Below are 15,294 nucleotides of genomic sequence, written 5' to 3' on the forward strand. Positions count from 1 at the left end.
TTCCCGTTTAAAAGTTGTATTTGCTTGCAGTTTGAAATCACTGCCATTAAGCTGTTAAAATTTTCCGCAGCACAGCGTCTTGGAAGGTTCCCAGAGCTTCCCAGTTCCCGCGTCAATTGTTTCACTGTTTCACTCTCTGTTAAGTACACATGTCAGTAAACACAATGGAAAATGAGTAATAGGTACTAAGTAATAATGCGAACTTCAGTTAATTTCAATTTTTTGGAAACGAGTAGTTGAAAGAAAATTGAATGTTTCTGGACACAAACGAGAAAAAACCGTGAACTTTATTGTAAGGATGCGTGTTTATAGAACATGCTGGCGTGGGCTCGTCTGTTTTGACTCGTCACGCTTCCTTGCGCGCGTGATGAGCCAGAAAAGGCTTCTTATTAATATACTGTATATTGATGTGTATAATTTTAGATGGTACAGTAATTGATGCGACGAGGCGTCATCTGACGTTTGGCTGCTGCTCAGGTGCAAATACAAGGGTCCTCCTGCTAGGGGTGTTATGTATTAAAGCGGGTCTATACCTGCACGCCGTCACAAGAGCCTCGCTGATTGAAACCAGAGAACATTTCTATAAGAAACCTAAGAACCTACTGTTGAATAGTACAATAGGCGACGGGAACAACAAGCACAGCCAGCTCTGTAAGAATGGAAGCTCGGGAAACGTGGGTTGGAAAACTTGATTTCATTCTTGCCTTGATAGGTTTTTCAGTTGGTCTTGGTAATATATGGCGTTTCCCATATTTGTGCTACAAGAACGGTGGCGGTAAGTAAGCACCCTGTGTTCCATGTATTCAGCATGACTGTGTGATAAAAACTGCCTGTAAACAAGTGGTGATTTCAAAGTGATTTCGTTTTGGTTATGGCGCAGTAGTTTACTCTACAGTTTGCTCTAATGACAGCCAAGTTGCATGTATGTTACTGATGGTTCCATTCGTGGATTCCATTGAACACGATGAACGCCGGCAACAAATTGCATTTAAAAATCGACGATTTTTGCCATTTACAGCAAGGTAAATAAGTACGAGTAAGTTTTTAAAATGTTTTTTGTCAAGTAAGGTAGGGTATGGTTCTTCCCACAGTGTTTCGACAACTGTCCCGTAAACGAGCGTCGTGATGACACAATTGCTCCAGATCAGAATGTCGGACCGGCAAAATAAGAATCGATAAGACAAAAGAAGTGCCCAAGCTCAAGGAAGCATTTGGAATGTCTTTCGAATAGGCTTGAATTCTGATGAACCGTAACTTAGATTGTGCAGCTGTTCATGTGGTTAAGGAGGTTAAGTGTTAACCTTTATAGCAAAACTATTATGCTCACAATTCGAGTTTTTAGCGTTGAAGTGCCTCAGGTATCACAGAACCTAAATTAATTGTCGAGCGTAATAAAAGGTAGTTAACCTCCGCAACCGGACCCGGCCGTAGAAAATAAGGTCAATGATTTTCTTGCCATGTCATTGTTGGTTTTTATTACTCCGATATCGAAAAAAGAAACGGTTGACAAATTTGTCAATAAAATACTAAGGCAGGTGAAAAAAAAACCAAATGATGAATTTTAGCATTTTTGATAGTCTTGACTAAAAGGGTCACTTGATGACAAGTGAAACAGCAGCAGCAGCAGCACGATAGGTGATGGCCAGGTCAAGAGGATTTTATTACTGCTACAGTGACAAAAAACACAAGACAGGACTCTCTCAGACTTTAAGAGGTGTCAAGGGCGAGGACTGTTTATAAGTTCAGTTCTGTGTACTGATCTGAAGAGCCAACTAAAATCCGAAACGAAACCTAATTTATGAAAGCTAATTATTGATAATAATAATAATAATGATAATAATAATATTGTAAACTTCTGACTGCAGGATGCTTTCTCATTCCATATGTGATCTGTTTAGTGGTTGCTGGAGCCCCTATTTTAATATTGGAAGTTTCCTTGGGTCAGTTCACAAGTCAAGGTGGCATTACAGCCTGGAAAATCTGTCCATTGTTCAAAGGTACGTTTTTTCTTCGATATCCGATGGATTACAAGGTTCCTACTCGGGCCTTTGTGCTTGATTAATTAAGGTTACTTTGTAGCTGTCAGGAACAGTGAGAGAAAGAGCTTTACTCAATAGATTCATTTCTTTCCTGTGCCTCTTCACAGCAACGTTAACATTCAAAAAGGTGGATACACTTCTTTTTCATTATCAAAAGTGGGAGAAGCTAACTAGAGCACTTTGTAGTACTTGATACACGCAGGTTCCTTAAAATTAGCAGGCATCTTTATTGTTATCGTCGTTGTTGTAATATATACATACATTTTTCGTTGTTATTGTTATCCTTTTTCTTTTTTTTTTTTTAAAGTAGAATTGTATATTTTGATTCATTTAATTAATGTTTATTCTTAAGTAACATTATAAAACTCGTCTTTAACTCAATTAAAAAAATTTAGCAAAAAAAAAAGGTGGAAAAACGCGATCCACCGGATAATTCTATGCCTATTGAGGCCTCAAATGTAATAAATGTCCCTAAATGTAATAAAGGTCCTAAGTGTAAGAACTTTTGGCCCAAAATGTCATAAAGGTCCCAAATGTATGAAGGCTTGGTTAGCATGGTAACTAGGCTTGTATGTGCAAAATACACTTCAAATGGAGATTTGTAATTTGGTACTTCTTTCTGGTTCCTCGTTTAAAATCCTCTGGTTTTCGGCCGGTCCTTTCGCCTAATAAGAACCTTTCTTCCCGCCAGTTTTAAAGAATCATACTCCATCTTGCACCTTACAGGGGCACCCAACGCCAATTTTTGGAAAATATCTGTTCGGAAGACGATTTGAGATCTAGAATTTTCGGAACATTTGTTGTTAAATTTCTTGCTTGCCCGCGTCTCCTACGATTTTCGAACCCCCCCCCCCCCCCCCCCCCCCAAAAAAAAAAAATGATATAATTGCCCATTTTAACGGATTTTTACCCTAAAAAGGTCACCTAGAATTTTCGGGAGCCTTTTTTCTGGCTGAAATTTTCGAAAAGGTAAGTTTTGATTTCTATAATTTTCGTATCACTAGACTTTCAGCTAGGAAATCCGAACAGATGAAAAATTTTTAGGGGATAAAAATATGCCTATATCTACCGTTTAAATACTAAAATACATTTAGCAATGCTATGAACTATATTTTGAACTATATTCTCGTTGGGTGCCCCTGACCTTACAGCACGAAAATGAGCGCAATGACTTCTATTTTCCTGGAGACTGCATGATATGGGCCGCTGTATACCAATTTTACTCGCAATTTACGAAAACGTTCTTGCAGAGCTCCTTTAAATTCAGAACCTTTGTCACTTTGCAGTACAAGATCAGAGGAGGTCCATTTTCTATGTGTAATCCTTTAACTCAGCCGCAACTTTTTTGCTGTTTTTACTTAAAACACTTCAAACACAAATGAACCTACTGAAAACATTCGTAACGGACACTAGATATTGATAACCGAACAATCCTTGATCTGAAATTTAATCCTTCCCCACTTTCCAAGATCCAACAGATCTACTTGGTGTCCGACTTGAACAAAGTTGAGTGTTTCACGCTATTTATTTGGTGTTTGGTTTTCCTTCTCTTCCTAATATCAGGCTGAGATTTAACAAGGCCAGGCACTGTTGGGTTTGTTTAGAAGTCTGATCTGGTTTCAGGGAAATTTTACAAAGACTATTATGATCATTTAAGAATTTGTTGTTTGCTGCTTTTCTTTTAATCCACCATATTCACTTTGCCCAATTAAGTAATACTACATATTGTTTACCTTAAACATTTTATACCTAAGCCTTGTTCTCGGTTTCCCTTGGGAAACCTGTAATACCCATGAAAAACTGGAAACACTGGTTATGCAAAATATTGGAAAAAACGGTGCATTATGGGCAATGTGAAATTCTTAAATGTCTATAAAGACTTCAGTATGGCATAGTAGGTAAATCGCCTGGCTATGACATTAAAGTCACTGCGACTTTATCAAGTTTACGGCCAATAGTTATTCTACTACTGTTAGGATTTTTATTACATTTAGGGCTAAGACGTATTACATTTAGGACCTTTATTACATTTAGGGTTACTTATTACATGAGGCCTCAACCTTTACATGGCTACCTGCGTTCCATCAAATCTCAACAAAATTGTTTGCATGTAGACAAGTCAGTGTTTTACGTGGTAGCGCTCGCTGCTATTGAGCTTCAGCAAACACGATGACGAGGACAGAAAGAAGACCATAAAAACGCAATAGGTGTTATAAAAGCAAAACAAAAACTCTGAATGTGTACCATACTTTTTGATAGATTTCTTTGCTGTCATCGCACGAATTGCCCTTTTAGCCTTTATCACGCGCATGCCACTGTTATATCCAATAATTGTGTACCATTTATTTGGCAGGAATTGGATATGCAAGTGTTGTAATAGTCCAATTTCTCAACATTTACTACATTGTTATCCTTGGCTGGGCTTTGTTCTACATGTTTGCTTCGTTTACTTCCAAGCTTCCCTGGTCTCATTGCGACAATCCATGGAACACACCACAATGCGTTGATTTAACTGGAAAAGGAAACTGGAATAATTCTGGAGTAGGAATAAATGACACAGTGTCATCCAGTCAAGAATATTTGGAGTATGATGAAATATTCAGTGTAAAAGTAGCTAGGATGAACAAGATCAAATGAAATTAAAACATTAAAATACTCTTTTTTTTTTCTTTCATTGTGTTCATCAACAAATGTGTCGAACATTCCAATCAGTTCGGCTTTCGAAGCAAAACTGAGTAAAATATGATATTTTATATTTATCATTTCCTTAAAGCCATTTCTGCAACATTTGCTAACCTCAAACATTCAACAAAATTTCTCTTATATTTATGATGGAACACTGCGCCAATTTGTCCCACTAAATGAAGAAAATGCGTCAAACTCGTTCATTGGCTACAGCTTGTACTAAAATTGCTTAATATTCAGTTTATTTTTAATTGCCAGAGATTTGCAAAATTTCAGACTTAAAGCATATGATCAAATTTTTCCAAATTTTTCGTCAAGATTTCTTGGAAAATTTGCCTTTGGTTTACTAACGTGTAATTGATTTCTTCCACTAAACGAAGAAAATGCGTCAAACTCGTTCATTGGCTTCAGCTTGTACTAAAATTGCTTAATATTCAGTTTATTTTTAATTGCCAGAGATTTGCAAAATTTCAGACTTAAAGCATATGATCAAATTTTTCCAAATTTTTCGTCAAGATTTCTTGGAAAATTTGCCTTTGGTTTACTAACGTGTAATTGATTTCTTCCAGGCGACGAGTTTTACGCATCTCAGATGGGTTAGCAGAGGCCGGCACCGTTAACTGGGATCTTGCATTATGTCTGCTGTTAGGCTGGATCATCTGTTATCTGTGTGTTTGGAAAGGTGTCAAATCAACAGGAAGAGTAAGTGGCTCAGTTGGCTGGTAACCGGCTGATCCATGCCATGCCATGCCCATGTCCGTGTCTTCTGTCCAAATTGGGTATTTGTTATCAGTACTTATTTTCAACAGTTTATAGTCGGCAGGGCGAAAGGCGTTTAGTTTAAACTGACAAATAAATAATAAGGTCAATACTGAACGATGGCTGAGATAGGAAGAAAGGCTATATAGAGAGTAAACAAAAAATACATAGGATTGTTGTGACGTTAAACGCTGATCTCCAGTGAAAAAAGAGATGTTCATGACTTGCCCTTTGTTTTTTTTTTCTCTCCGGCAGGTGGTTTATTTCACAGCTACATTTCCTTACCTACTGCTGACAATTATATTTTTTCGTGCAGTCACCCTTCCAGGAGCGGGCGAGGGTATCAAGTTTTATCTCAACCCAAATTTCACTCGTTTAGCTGATAGCCAGGTGATTGTCTTGTTGTCTCTTTTTTAGATCGTTAACAACATTAAAAGGTATTTTTATTTCTTCAGAATTTCCCATCATATAAATCGACCAATCGTTGTGCTGCTGAGCCGGTAGCGTTCGACTGACGTTATTTTGGAAGAATAGTAATTGGTTTGTACAATTGTCTTAGTCATATTACAAATTAATTATTATTAATGGGTTAATGGCAGGTTTGGTTGGATGCTGGAACACAGGTATTCTTTTCGTACTCTATTGGCCTTGGTACTCTCGTCGCACTTGGCAGCTACAACAAGTTTAAAACAAACTGTTACAGGTGAATTTCCAGCTCATTTCTTACAACTGCATCTTGAATGTTTTTGCCAGCAGCCTTAAGTAAAAGACAAACGGAAGAAAAAAGAAAGAATTATACCATCCAGCACTTTACGCTGGTTTAGTTAATTGATCAGTATACAAAGTACTCTACAGTTGTCGATTCTGTTCTAAATACTTCATTGTAGAGACTGCATCATATTTGCCTGTGTGAATAGTGGTACTAGTCTTTATGGAGGATTTGTGATATTCTCGGTGCTTGGCTTTATGGCGCAGAAGCAGCAAGTACCAGTATCTGAGGTGGTTAAATCAGGTAAGCTAAACCTCATGTTCCTCACTTTAACATTACATACTACATAGCCACCAATGGGTTCATATTTCTATGGCAAGGTCAGTATTAACAAGAATTTTTCGGTTTTTTGTGTGTCTGTAACCCTCCAGTTTTTTGCTTACTGAACGCCAGTTCACGTCTTTGTTATAAAGCAAACACCTGGCCCCGGTTGTTCAAACGTCGGATAGCGCTATCCACCGGATAAATCACTATCCAGCGGATAGCGTAATTGATTTCCGTAATACTTATCCGCTGGATAGTGATTTATCCGGTGGATAGCGCTATCCAACGTTTGAACAACCGGGGCCTGCAGTTCTGCCAGGACTGTTCACCGTCGAGTCTCGGCAGTCAGTAGTGACTCAGAAGTGATGAAAATAAGAAAATTTATTGATCGAAGTTAAGACTAAAAGAGTCGATTTCCTTCGGTTACTTTAGAAAACAAGAAATGTTGGAGGGCTGCACGACGTTTCTTGTCATGTTGTTTTATCTCCTCAGGCCCTGGTTTAGCGTTTATCGCATACCCTGCAGCAGTAGCTGAAATGCCAGTTGCTCCTTTGTGGTCCATATTGTTCTTCTTCATGGTTATCTTATTGGGATTGGACAGTGAGGTATGACATGTATAATTCATCCCTTTATTACACCGGCCCCATTGCCGTAACCTGAGTACACTTCCTATTACTAATATGGGGAAGAAAAGCTACGATCTCAGTCATACACGTAAATCTAACCTGGCCTGAAATTCTTCATAAGTTTGTTACCTTTTTTGTTCTACTTCACAGTTCGTTGGAGTGGAAGGCTTTGTGACAGCCATTGTTGATCTGTTTCCTAATCACTTAAGGCGTGGCCATCGCAAGGAAATCTTCATTGCTCTTTGCTCTGCTTTCTGGTTCTTGATCGGTTTATCCATGGTTACTGAGGTAATCACTCAGCTGATATTGAACATTAGGTGTTGAATAGACTAGTAACTAAACTGAGTTCGGCATCCAATCGGCATTCACTCGGCAATTCAATTATTCAATTGGTTTTAGGGTGGAATGTACGTGTTCCAGTTGTTTGATTTTTACTCGGCGAGCGGCAGTGCTCTTCTGTGGGTGGCGCTCTTTGAAAGTGTAGCTGTTGGCTGGGTCTATGGTAAGTATAGTACTTTTTTTTTTCAATAATCATTACAACATTACACATAAGTTATCTCGAACAGCTCTGATTTGCGTGTATGGATAATTGCAGGCGGAGACCGATTCTATGACAATATGGCTTCCATGATTGGATTTCGTATCAATCCGTGGATCAAGTGGTGCTGGAAATATCTCACCCCAACTTTTTGCTTGGTCGGTAACATAAGATGTTATCTTACGTATTTTATTTTAACTCCAAAACTGAGTAGTTTGAAGAAGCCCAATTTTATCATTCCATTACGGTGAAAGAGAATGTGTGGTTATTTCTACTATCATTTCAAACAAATTGTATACAACTTTATAAGGTTAAAGGACATGGCAATATAAGAGCACTTATGCAAAGAAAAAGAAACTACATAGTTCTTGATCTTAAGTAAAATTGCCTTTCCACTTTCCTTTTTCAGTAAAATTGCTAACTGCTTCAATTTTTTTCGCGGGTTATAATTTACAGGGGATATTTATATTCAGCCTGGCGTCTTACAAACCACTGGAGTATAATGACTATTCATACCCAGTTTGGGGACAGGTGATTGGTTGGTGGATGGCTTTGTCCTCTATTCTGTGTATACCTGGGTACATGGCTGTGAAGTTTGTAACAACAAAAGGAACATTTGAAGAGGTACTCTTTTTTGTTTTATTGGCGGACGTCATCTGTTTTGTATATTACCTTTTCTGCAAGAATTTTCCGATTTGCCCGCACCATGTAGTGCACTTGGTAGCAGTTCTTGAAGTATGGCTGACTATGTGGTGGGTACTGTACAATAGACAGGGGATGGACAGTTCGATATCATGCATGTGCCAAGCGAACTCTTTGCTTAGTAATACCAATAATAGCATTCAGCGGTACAAGCTTGTTTTGCAATTAAATAACTAGAACAAGAAAAGTGCCGGGTGAGGTTTTTAATGATTTTTTACAGCCTTGAGAAGATTATCGCGGAACAAAGAGCCTGATGTGTAGAACCTTGTCGAGGGCACTTTCTCAGTTTGACCAGTGACGTCACTATCCCTACTGGTTAAAGGTTACCATTTGAATTCTGTTATTCGTCTGAAACCTTCCTTGCCGTTCTGAGTAGTTACTGGGACTAAACTAATGGGCGAAACGAAGCGAAGCAGGTCGTGTCTGAAATGTCGTTTTTTTTCCTCCATAGCGTTGGAAAATTCTGACCACACCAACAAATATAGAGAATGACAAAGAGACTGAAGCTGGCGATGAAAATAATAAACTTGAACGTGAGAAGAAAGAACAGGACTCGATGTTGTAACTAGTTGTATTCTACAATATTAAAGTGTTTCCATGGATCCACTAAAAGAAATTGAGGGACTGCATGAGTTGAGAAGTGTTTTTCATGTTATCACTAATGACATAGCTCAGCCATATTTGATATCAGTTGATTTTCTGACAAACGGCTAGCGTTCGAGAGGTCGGCTTTTAAATCTCTTATTTTTTATCAAGTGGCCAGTTACTTAATCAACTCAGTTAATAAAGCCAAATTTTTATCTTTAACAATAATTGAGAGATAATCAGCTTTATATCATACAACACAACTTCATGTGAGTTAATATATATCCGATAGTGTGTGATAAGAATTATGTGGTGTACGTCCCACAAGTCTGTAAGTTTTTAGATATCCTTTGCAGGCATTAAACCGCGATCTTGAACTGATTGTGATGTTACAACTGTTACTACTGTGTCGTCCCTGCCATTCTTCTTTTACTGTTTCCATTCTTTTCTCTTCTCTTTTCCTTCTGTTTTCCTCTTGAGGCGAATGTGATAATAGAACAAGACTGGATAAAACTATACTCTAAAAACTAGTAATAATTGCAAATAAGGGGGGTGCGTTCGATGGGAAGGGGTGGTGGGGTGGTGGGTAGTGAGTGGTCGTGGGAGGGGGGTGCAAAACCTGATGGGCTTGTACTATTGAGAAATCAAAATCAAACACTTTTACCATTATGAATACCAGTAGCTGTCTTTATCAGTGTTATTGTTTATCTTCCCACTTTACAATTCGTTACTATTTCATTTTTCCTCAAACATGCAAGAGCGTACTGTACTTTTTACATTTACTTGGCTTAACCTCTAAGTAAAGTACATGTAAGTAACAACAGGTCAAACACTTACTATGATCCTCAGGATATTCCTTTGCACTTTCAAATTGGCTAAAAAATTGGGTTACAGAAAAATTAAAGTTGTCTGAAAAGTTTAAGCGTCGAGTATCACTTTAAACCCTTGTTGCTCGACACTAGGCTACCACGACTCACCTCATTCAACGCACCCGGAATTAGTGAGATGAAAAGGTCAACGTTTCACTGTTCAACTTCTTGTATATATTTCAAAAATGGTGACAAACAAAAGCAAATACAACGCTGTAAGTAGCTTTTCGAAGCGAAAAGATGTAATTTGTAATAGAATTAAATATGGTCGATCTAAGCTGATCTTGCTTGAAACCATAAAAACAAATACAGTGTGCAGAACGCATTGTTAACATAATATCTACATATCCTATTATCTTAGAATGGAAATTTTTCCCCAAAAATACTTAATTGAAAACTGCGAGAAAAACTATAAACAAACCTGTAGTAAACAGAAAATTGCCAACGTTTCATTTTTGAACGAGTGTCATAAAATAGATACCAGCTCCCGGCACAGGCGGCCCAGACGTAGTATGTGTCACTGAATGAATATATTAATATCCACATGGACAAATTAATGCGATGAGTCGTCGAAACTCCCATGGACTAAAATAGTCTAAAAGTCAAAATATAACAAAACAAAGCTAAGATACCTTCAACTGAACGTATCCTTGTCTTTCCTGGCCGGTTTAAGTGGCATTTTGTTGAGTTTTGAAATTGTAGGTACTATCCACTAAAGAAGAATTAAAGGCTGGCTACAAAACAAACAGACCATCTCCACGCGCCTTCACACGAAGAGCTATAAATTCGAGAATAATCGACGAATCCGCTCCAAATAACCATCGCCTAATCTGCAGCTAACGTGTGCTCCTGCTTCTGCCTCGCTTGCTCCACAAAACCCATCGCAACTGCACAATAATTGCTCGCTCATCAACAACCACTGTTGACCTTTACGCTTCGATATGACCGCAAACGACCAGGTTTAATACGCGACGTGAATATTCAAGCTTAGCGACCGCGTTCGCGCAACAATGCAGCACTTGCTAAGGGAGGGATGGTACTATTGCTTCCAGGTCAATCGACTGGCCGAAGGTTCGCTGCGTTAGTTTTGACCAGAAAACAAAAGGCGATCGCGGGACCGTCCGTAAGTTTTCAACAGGGCAGCCCTGGTTTTCAAGTTCGAATTCTTCTAACGTTCGCTGTCTCAGCTGCTGTCACATTGTTCGTCCAGCCGCTTGCATAGGTTCTTGACTCTACCAGACTTATTTGCTTAGATTAACAACGTCTTTAATACTCCATAATATGTTGTCCAAACTGGTGAAGGAGGACGAGAATTTTCAGCCCAGGAAAAAGGCAAAATCTGGCCCCCGCTATGCAGCTGAATGGAAGATACAGCTGAAGATATCGTAAAGTAAAATTTATGTGCGCGATATCTTTTTTAATTATTATTATTATTCTCAAAACTCAGGGGCACCCAACGATGATTTCCCCCTAAATGCATTGAAAACAAATTTAAGGCTGTCCAGAGTACTTTTGATCGAAAAATGCATTCTAAACAACGCTTACATAAATTTAGTCAGGAGGGCTAAAAGCGAAGCTAATGATTTATAGTTTGCTCATACTAAATATAAAATATATCGTGTAATGCTAAGCGGAGAAGGCAACGAGACAGGGCCACCCAACGACTGTTTCCTCAAGTACTTTCAATTGAAAACACTTCTGTAGCTATTCATAAAGTACTTTTAGCTCTATAGAAATGCATTCTAAGTGGCGCTATAAAATTTGCATCTCAGTGTTCGGCCATTCTAGAGGAACTTGAGTCTTTTCGAAATTACGAGGAATTCAGAATTATTTTCCCGAAAATTTTAGATGCAATTTAACGTATTACGAAGGAGATAATTTTTCAGATACCTTCTTTCATCACATTTTTGAATCCGAAAATTTTAGGATTCCATTTTACTCTCTACGAAAAATAACCTAACCCGGTGAGTGAAATGTGAAAAATTAAAAGTTGAATGCCCTTGACCAGAACTGTGAAAAACAACAATAGGTCTAATTGCAGCACACTTTCTTGTACATTTCCTTGCCGTTGATTTGCATGACTGCAACGTGAAACGTCCAGAAAACTTCCTGGTTTTCACTTTTTATGGAGAAAATGTGGTACATGTTCTTGTTTACTTTTTCCACTGCCGCTCATTTTTTTTAGCTCCGCTATAAGATTCGTATCTGTTCGGTGCTCCTTGGGCAAATTGGATCTTTTTAAAAATTACAAGGGCTTCAATATCATTTTCCCGATTGATTGACCTGGAAGCAATAGTACCATCCCTCCCTTAGCAAGTGCTGCATTGTTGCGCGAACGCGGTCGCTAAGCTTGAATATTCACGTCGCGTATTAAACCTGGTCGTTTGCGGTCATATCGAAGCGTAAAGGTCAACAGTGGTTGTTGATGAGCGAGCAATTATTGTGCAGTTGCGATGGGTTTTGTGGAAAAGCGAGGCAGAAGCAGGAGCACATGTTACCTGCAGATTAGCCGATGGTTATTTGGAGCGGATTCGTCGATTATTCTCGAATTTATAGCGCCTCGTGTGAAGGCGCGTGGAGATGGTCTGTTTGTTTTGTAGCCAGCCTTTAATTCTTCTTTAGTGGATAGTACCTACAATTTCAAAACTCAACAAAATGCCACTTAAACCGGCCAGGAAAGACAAGGATACGTTCAGTTGAAGGTATCTTAGCTTTGTTTTGTTATATTTTGACTTTTAGACTATTTTAGTCCATGGGAGTTTCGACGACTCATCGCATTAATTTGTCCATGTGGATATTAATATATTCATTCAGTGACACATACTACGTCTGGGCCGCCTGTGCTCCCGGGTGAGAAAAACTAAACACATGAGATCGAGGCAAAATGTGCCAGGCCGGTCCAAGATGGCGTCCAAACCGTGAACAGAATGGTTACATACAGAACGGTTCCTACTTCATGTACGGTACACAAATAGTAAGCGTTCTCCTTCGTCGAACGCAATTAGTCTGACTGCTTTAGGCCAGCAATGAGTCAGCAATTAGCCGTTTACTTGAAAATATGTAACAGAGATGTTCAATAGACATGGACACGAACTTTAGTGGCGTTGGATTTTAGAAATACCTAGTAAACTGAAAATGTTTCGAAATGATAAATAAAAACAAAACAAAACGTGAGGCATAGTGATAACTAGTTGGCGATGTTGAGAGAGCACAGGTGACCAACTTAAGAATAATGAGCCAAAATACTAATGCATTTATATGAAGATATGATCAACCAAAAAATTATTTTAAGAGTGTTCTAAGATCTGCTTTCATGCCTTCTTCAGCTTGATGTTCTCGCTGGGGCAGCCCTCCCCCAAAAAATCCACCTCATCATATAATAAATTGAGTCAGACCATATACCGGTATGTGAAGTGTTTCAGTTGCACTGTTCCCCTTAGTTTTAACATTTAATCAACAGTGCTTACCATTCAGTTATAACAATAAAAAGCTCTTAAAGTTTTTTCGCAAAGGAGATAGTGTTATTCTTTTATTATGCTAGTGTGGGTCAAATTTTCTTTACTTGAGATAAATGAGAGACAGTTAACAGTCCTATACAGCCTTGAAAGTACTTGTGAATACAAAAAGATACACAGAGGTTGACAGTATTTGATTCTATAAAAGCTGGATGTATGAAAAAAAAGACACACATATTTTCTTTATTGGATTTACTTGACAGGTACCTCGAAAAACCACAAGTGAGGGTTAGGGTGTTTCCATGAAAATAACCTTATGAGTTGTCCTTAAGTCTTTAACCTGAATCATCAAACAGATATTAGCTTTGTTGGCTTTGAATAGCCTTCATCGAACTTAATGAACAAATGTGATAACTGTACTACACTAAGCTGTACTTTAACTACAGTTTATAATCTTAGTATACTGTTCACAAAACAGTTTGCTTCACAACATTGGTTTTAGCAGTGAAAGCCCTGCCACTGAGTACATATTTGAGCATATTTCCAGTGGCTGTTATTATTATTATTGGTTTTATATCTATCTTGAGTTGCTGCACTTGGTTTTTCAAATGATCTCAAAATGCTGCACTCAACTGTATTAACTGCTACAAGCCATAGAGATGGGGGGTAGGGGCAATGACACAGATACATGGAAGTGCAAAGAACTTTTCTGAGTCTCAGATCCTTGATCTAAAGCTTCATTATGGTTTAGAAGACTGCCTTCTCCCTGAGGGTGAAAGATTTTGTTAAAGGTTAATTGGAGATGGGTGTCACTGTAGGCCCCTGTTTTCTTTTTTACACTGTGTTCTTCAATTTAGTTTTTGCTTTAAAATCTGTCCTCACCAGTACTCCCCTGGTAGTACTATACCAGACTACTCCCTGAGTGCCGGGCTTGGTAATGTTTGGGGGGCAATCTCCATGAAAGTCCCACCCACTCTGGTGGTGAAAGGATAATGATGATGATGATGACGACAATGGTGATTACACACAGACAGGTTTGTTGTTATATTAAAACTCAGTCCTCATAGTTTTTTTCACTAACCACGGGTCACAATTGGGTGTTAAACAGCATTAGATCCTCTGTAAGGCTTAAAGATGCAAGAAATTTGCCGTGGACTATCCTCTGTAGGTCTTCCACTAAGAACTCCAGCCTCCTCTAGTTCCTGTTCAACCTTCCTTATGATATTCCACTTGTCCTCTTCATTTTTTCCCTTGCTTTTCACACTGACTTTCACTTGATGTCCTTTTTCCAACCACCTTTGAATTTGATTTAATCTGAAACTTAAGTCTCTTGATTCTATTCTATCACTCACTTCGATGTTTTTTATTTTAGGCGTTTTTAATGCTTTGGCTTTAATGTCAATCTTGCGTATCATCTTGTAGACAGGCAATGCTGCTTTGTTCTGTTTGTTGATCCACATCAGATCAAGTGATTTCTCTCGTGCAATGTTGGCTGCATTTTTAAAGGATGTTTCGCCTAGGTTTTTTCCTGTTTCGTCTACTAGCAACACACTCTGTTTTAGTCGGTTTGAGCTGTCCTCATTTCTCAAAATTATTGTCCACGTTATCGTTCTTGATGATTGTACGTGAAAACACGGCGGAGTAAGTCCGTTTACCTTCCTCAGAGAAGAAGGCCTGCTATGAAAAGCAAAGAAAACTACATAATTCGAGGCTCTGTAACTTTGTTCCAGCAAGCGAAAACATCTCCAAATAGGAGCCATCGGAGCCATGTTGGTATAATGTTGGTAATGGCAGTATGGCACTCATCCCCAGGATGTTCTCGGCTTTGCATAGCCCTCGTTCCCAGGACGTCTCCTTGCCATTTTTTATACAGTCCTTTGTGGTAATAAATTGACATTTAAACTGTGAAGGGCTGCAAACGAATGTGCCCCAAAACATAGGATCTATAAAAGACCTGACCAGCACCGCCAGCGCAAGGGGGTAGGGGTAGGGTTATTTTTCTT

General features: G+C 38.6%; 2 protein-coding genes across 2 annotated transcripts; one reads left to right on the forward strand and one right to left on the reverse strand.

The window, feature by feature from the left end:
* Positions 1 to 161: 161 nt before the first annotated feature.
* On the forward strand, positions 162 to 9,348 carry LOC140948319 (sodium- and chloride-dependent GABA transporter 3-like). Its single transcript, XM_073397547.1, has 13 exons — positions 162 to 775; positions 1,866 to 1,997; positions 4,393 to 4,624; positions 5,294 to 5,426; positions 5,739 to 5,873; positions 6,083 to 6,186; positions 6,371 to 6,495; positions 7,009 to 7,121; positions 7,293 to 7,430; positions 7,542 to 7,644; positions 7,738 to 7,838; positions 8,137 to 8,304; positions 8,834 to 9,348. The coding sequence occupies exons 1-13, from the start codon at positions 658 to 660 to the stop codon at positions 8,945 to 8,947; spliced, it is 1,716 nt and encodes a 571-aa protein (XP_073253648.1). The 5' UTR covers positions 162 to 657; the 3' UTR covers positions 8,948 to 9,348.
* Positions 9,349 to 14,391: 5,043 nt separating this feature from the next.
* Positions 14,392 to 15,060, reverse strand: LOC140948077 (translation initiation factor IF-3-like). Its single transcript, XM_073397297.1, has one exon. The coding sequence runs from the start codon at positions 15,058 to 15,060 to the stop codon at positions 14,392 to 14,394; it is 669 nt and encodes a 222-aa protein (XP_073253398.1).
* Positions 15,061 to 15,294: the final 234 nt, after the last annotated feature.

This window comes from Porites lutea, chromosome 9 (genome assembly GCF_958299795.1).
Source record: "Porites lutea chromosome 9, jaPorLute2.1, whole genome shotgun sequence".
Lineage (NCBI taxonomy): Eukaryota > Metazoa > Cnidaria > Anthozoa > Scleractinia > Poritidae > Porites > Porites lutea.

What these genes read in the sequence shown, in the direction of transcription:
- LOC140948077 (XM_073397297.1), bottom strand. Translation starts at nt 15,060, where the DNA reads ATGGCTCCGATGGCTCCTATTTGGAGATGTTTTCGCTTGCTGGAACAA.
- LOC140948319 (XM_073397547.1), top strand. Translation starts at nt 658, where the DNA reads ATGGAAGCTCGGGAAACGTGGGTTGGAAAACTTGATTTCATTCTTGCC. An exon ending in GTGCTACAAGAACGGTGGCG is followed by an intron (nt 776 to 1,865) that starts GTAAGTAAGCAC and finishes TTCTGACTGCAG; the next exon opens with GATGCTTTCTCATTCCATAT. An exon ending in CAAAAGGAACATTTGAAGAG is followed by an intron (nt 8,305 to 8,833) that starts GTACTCTTTTTT and finishes TTTCCTCCATAG; the next exon opens with CGTTGGAAAATTCTGACCAC.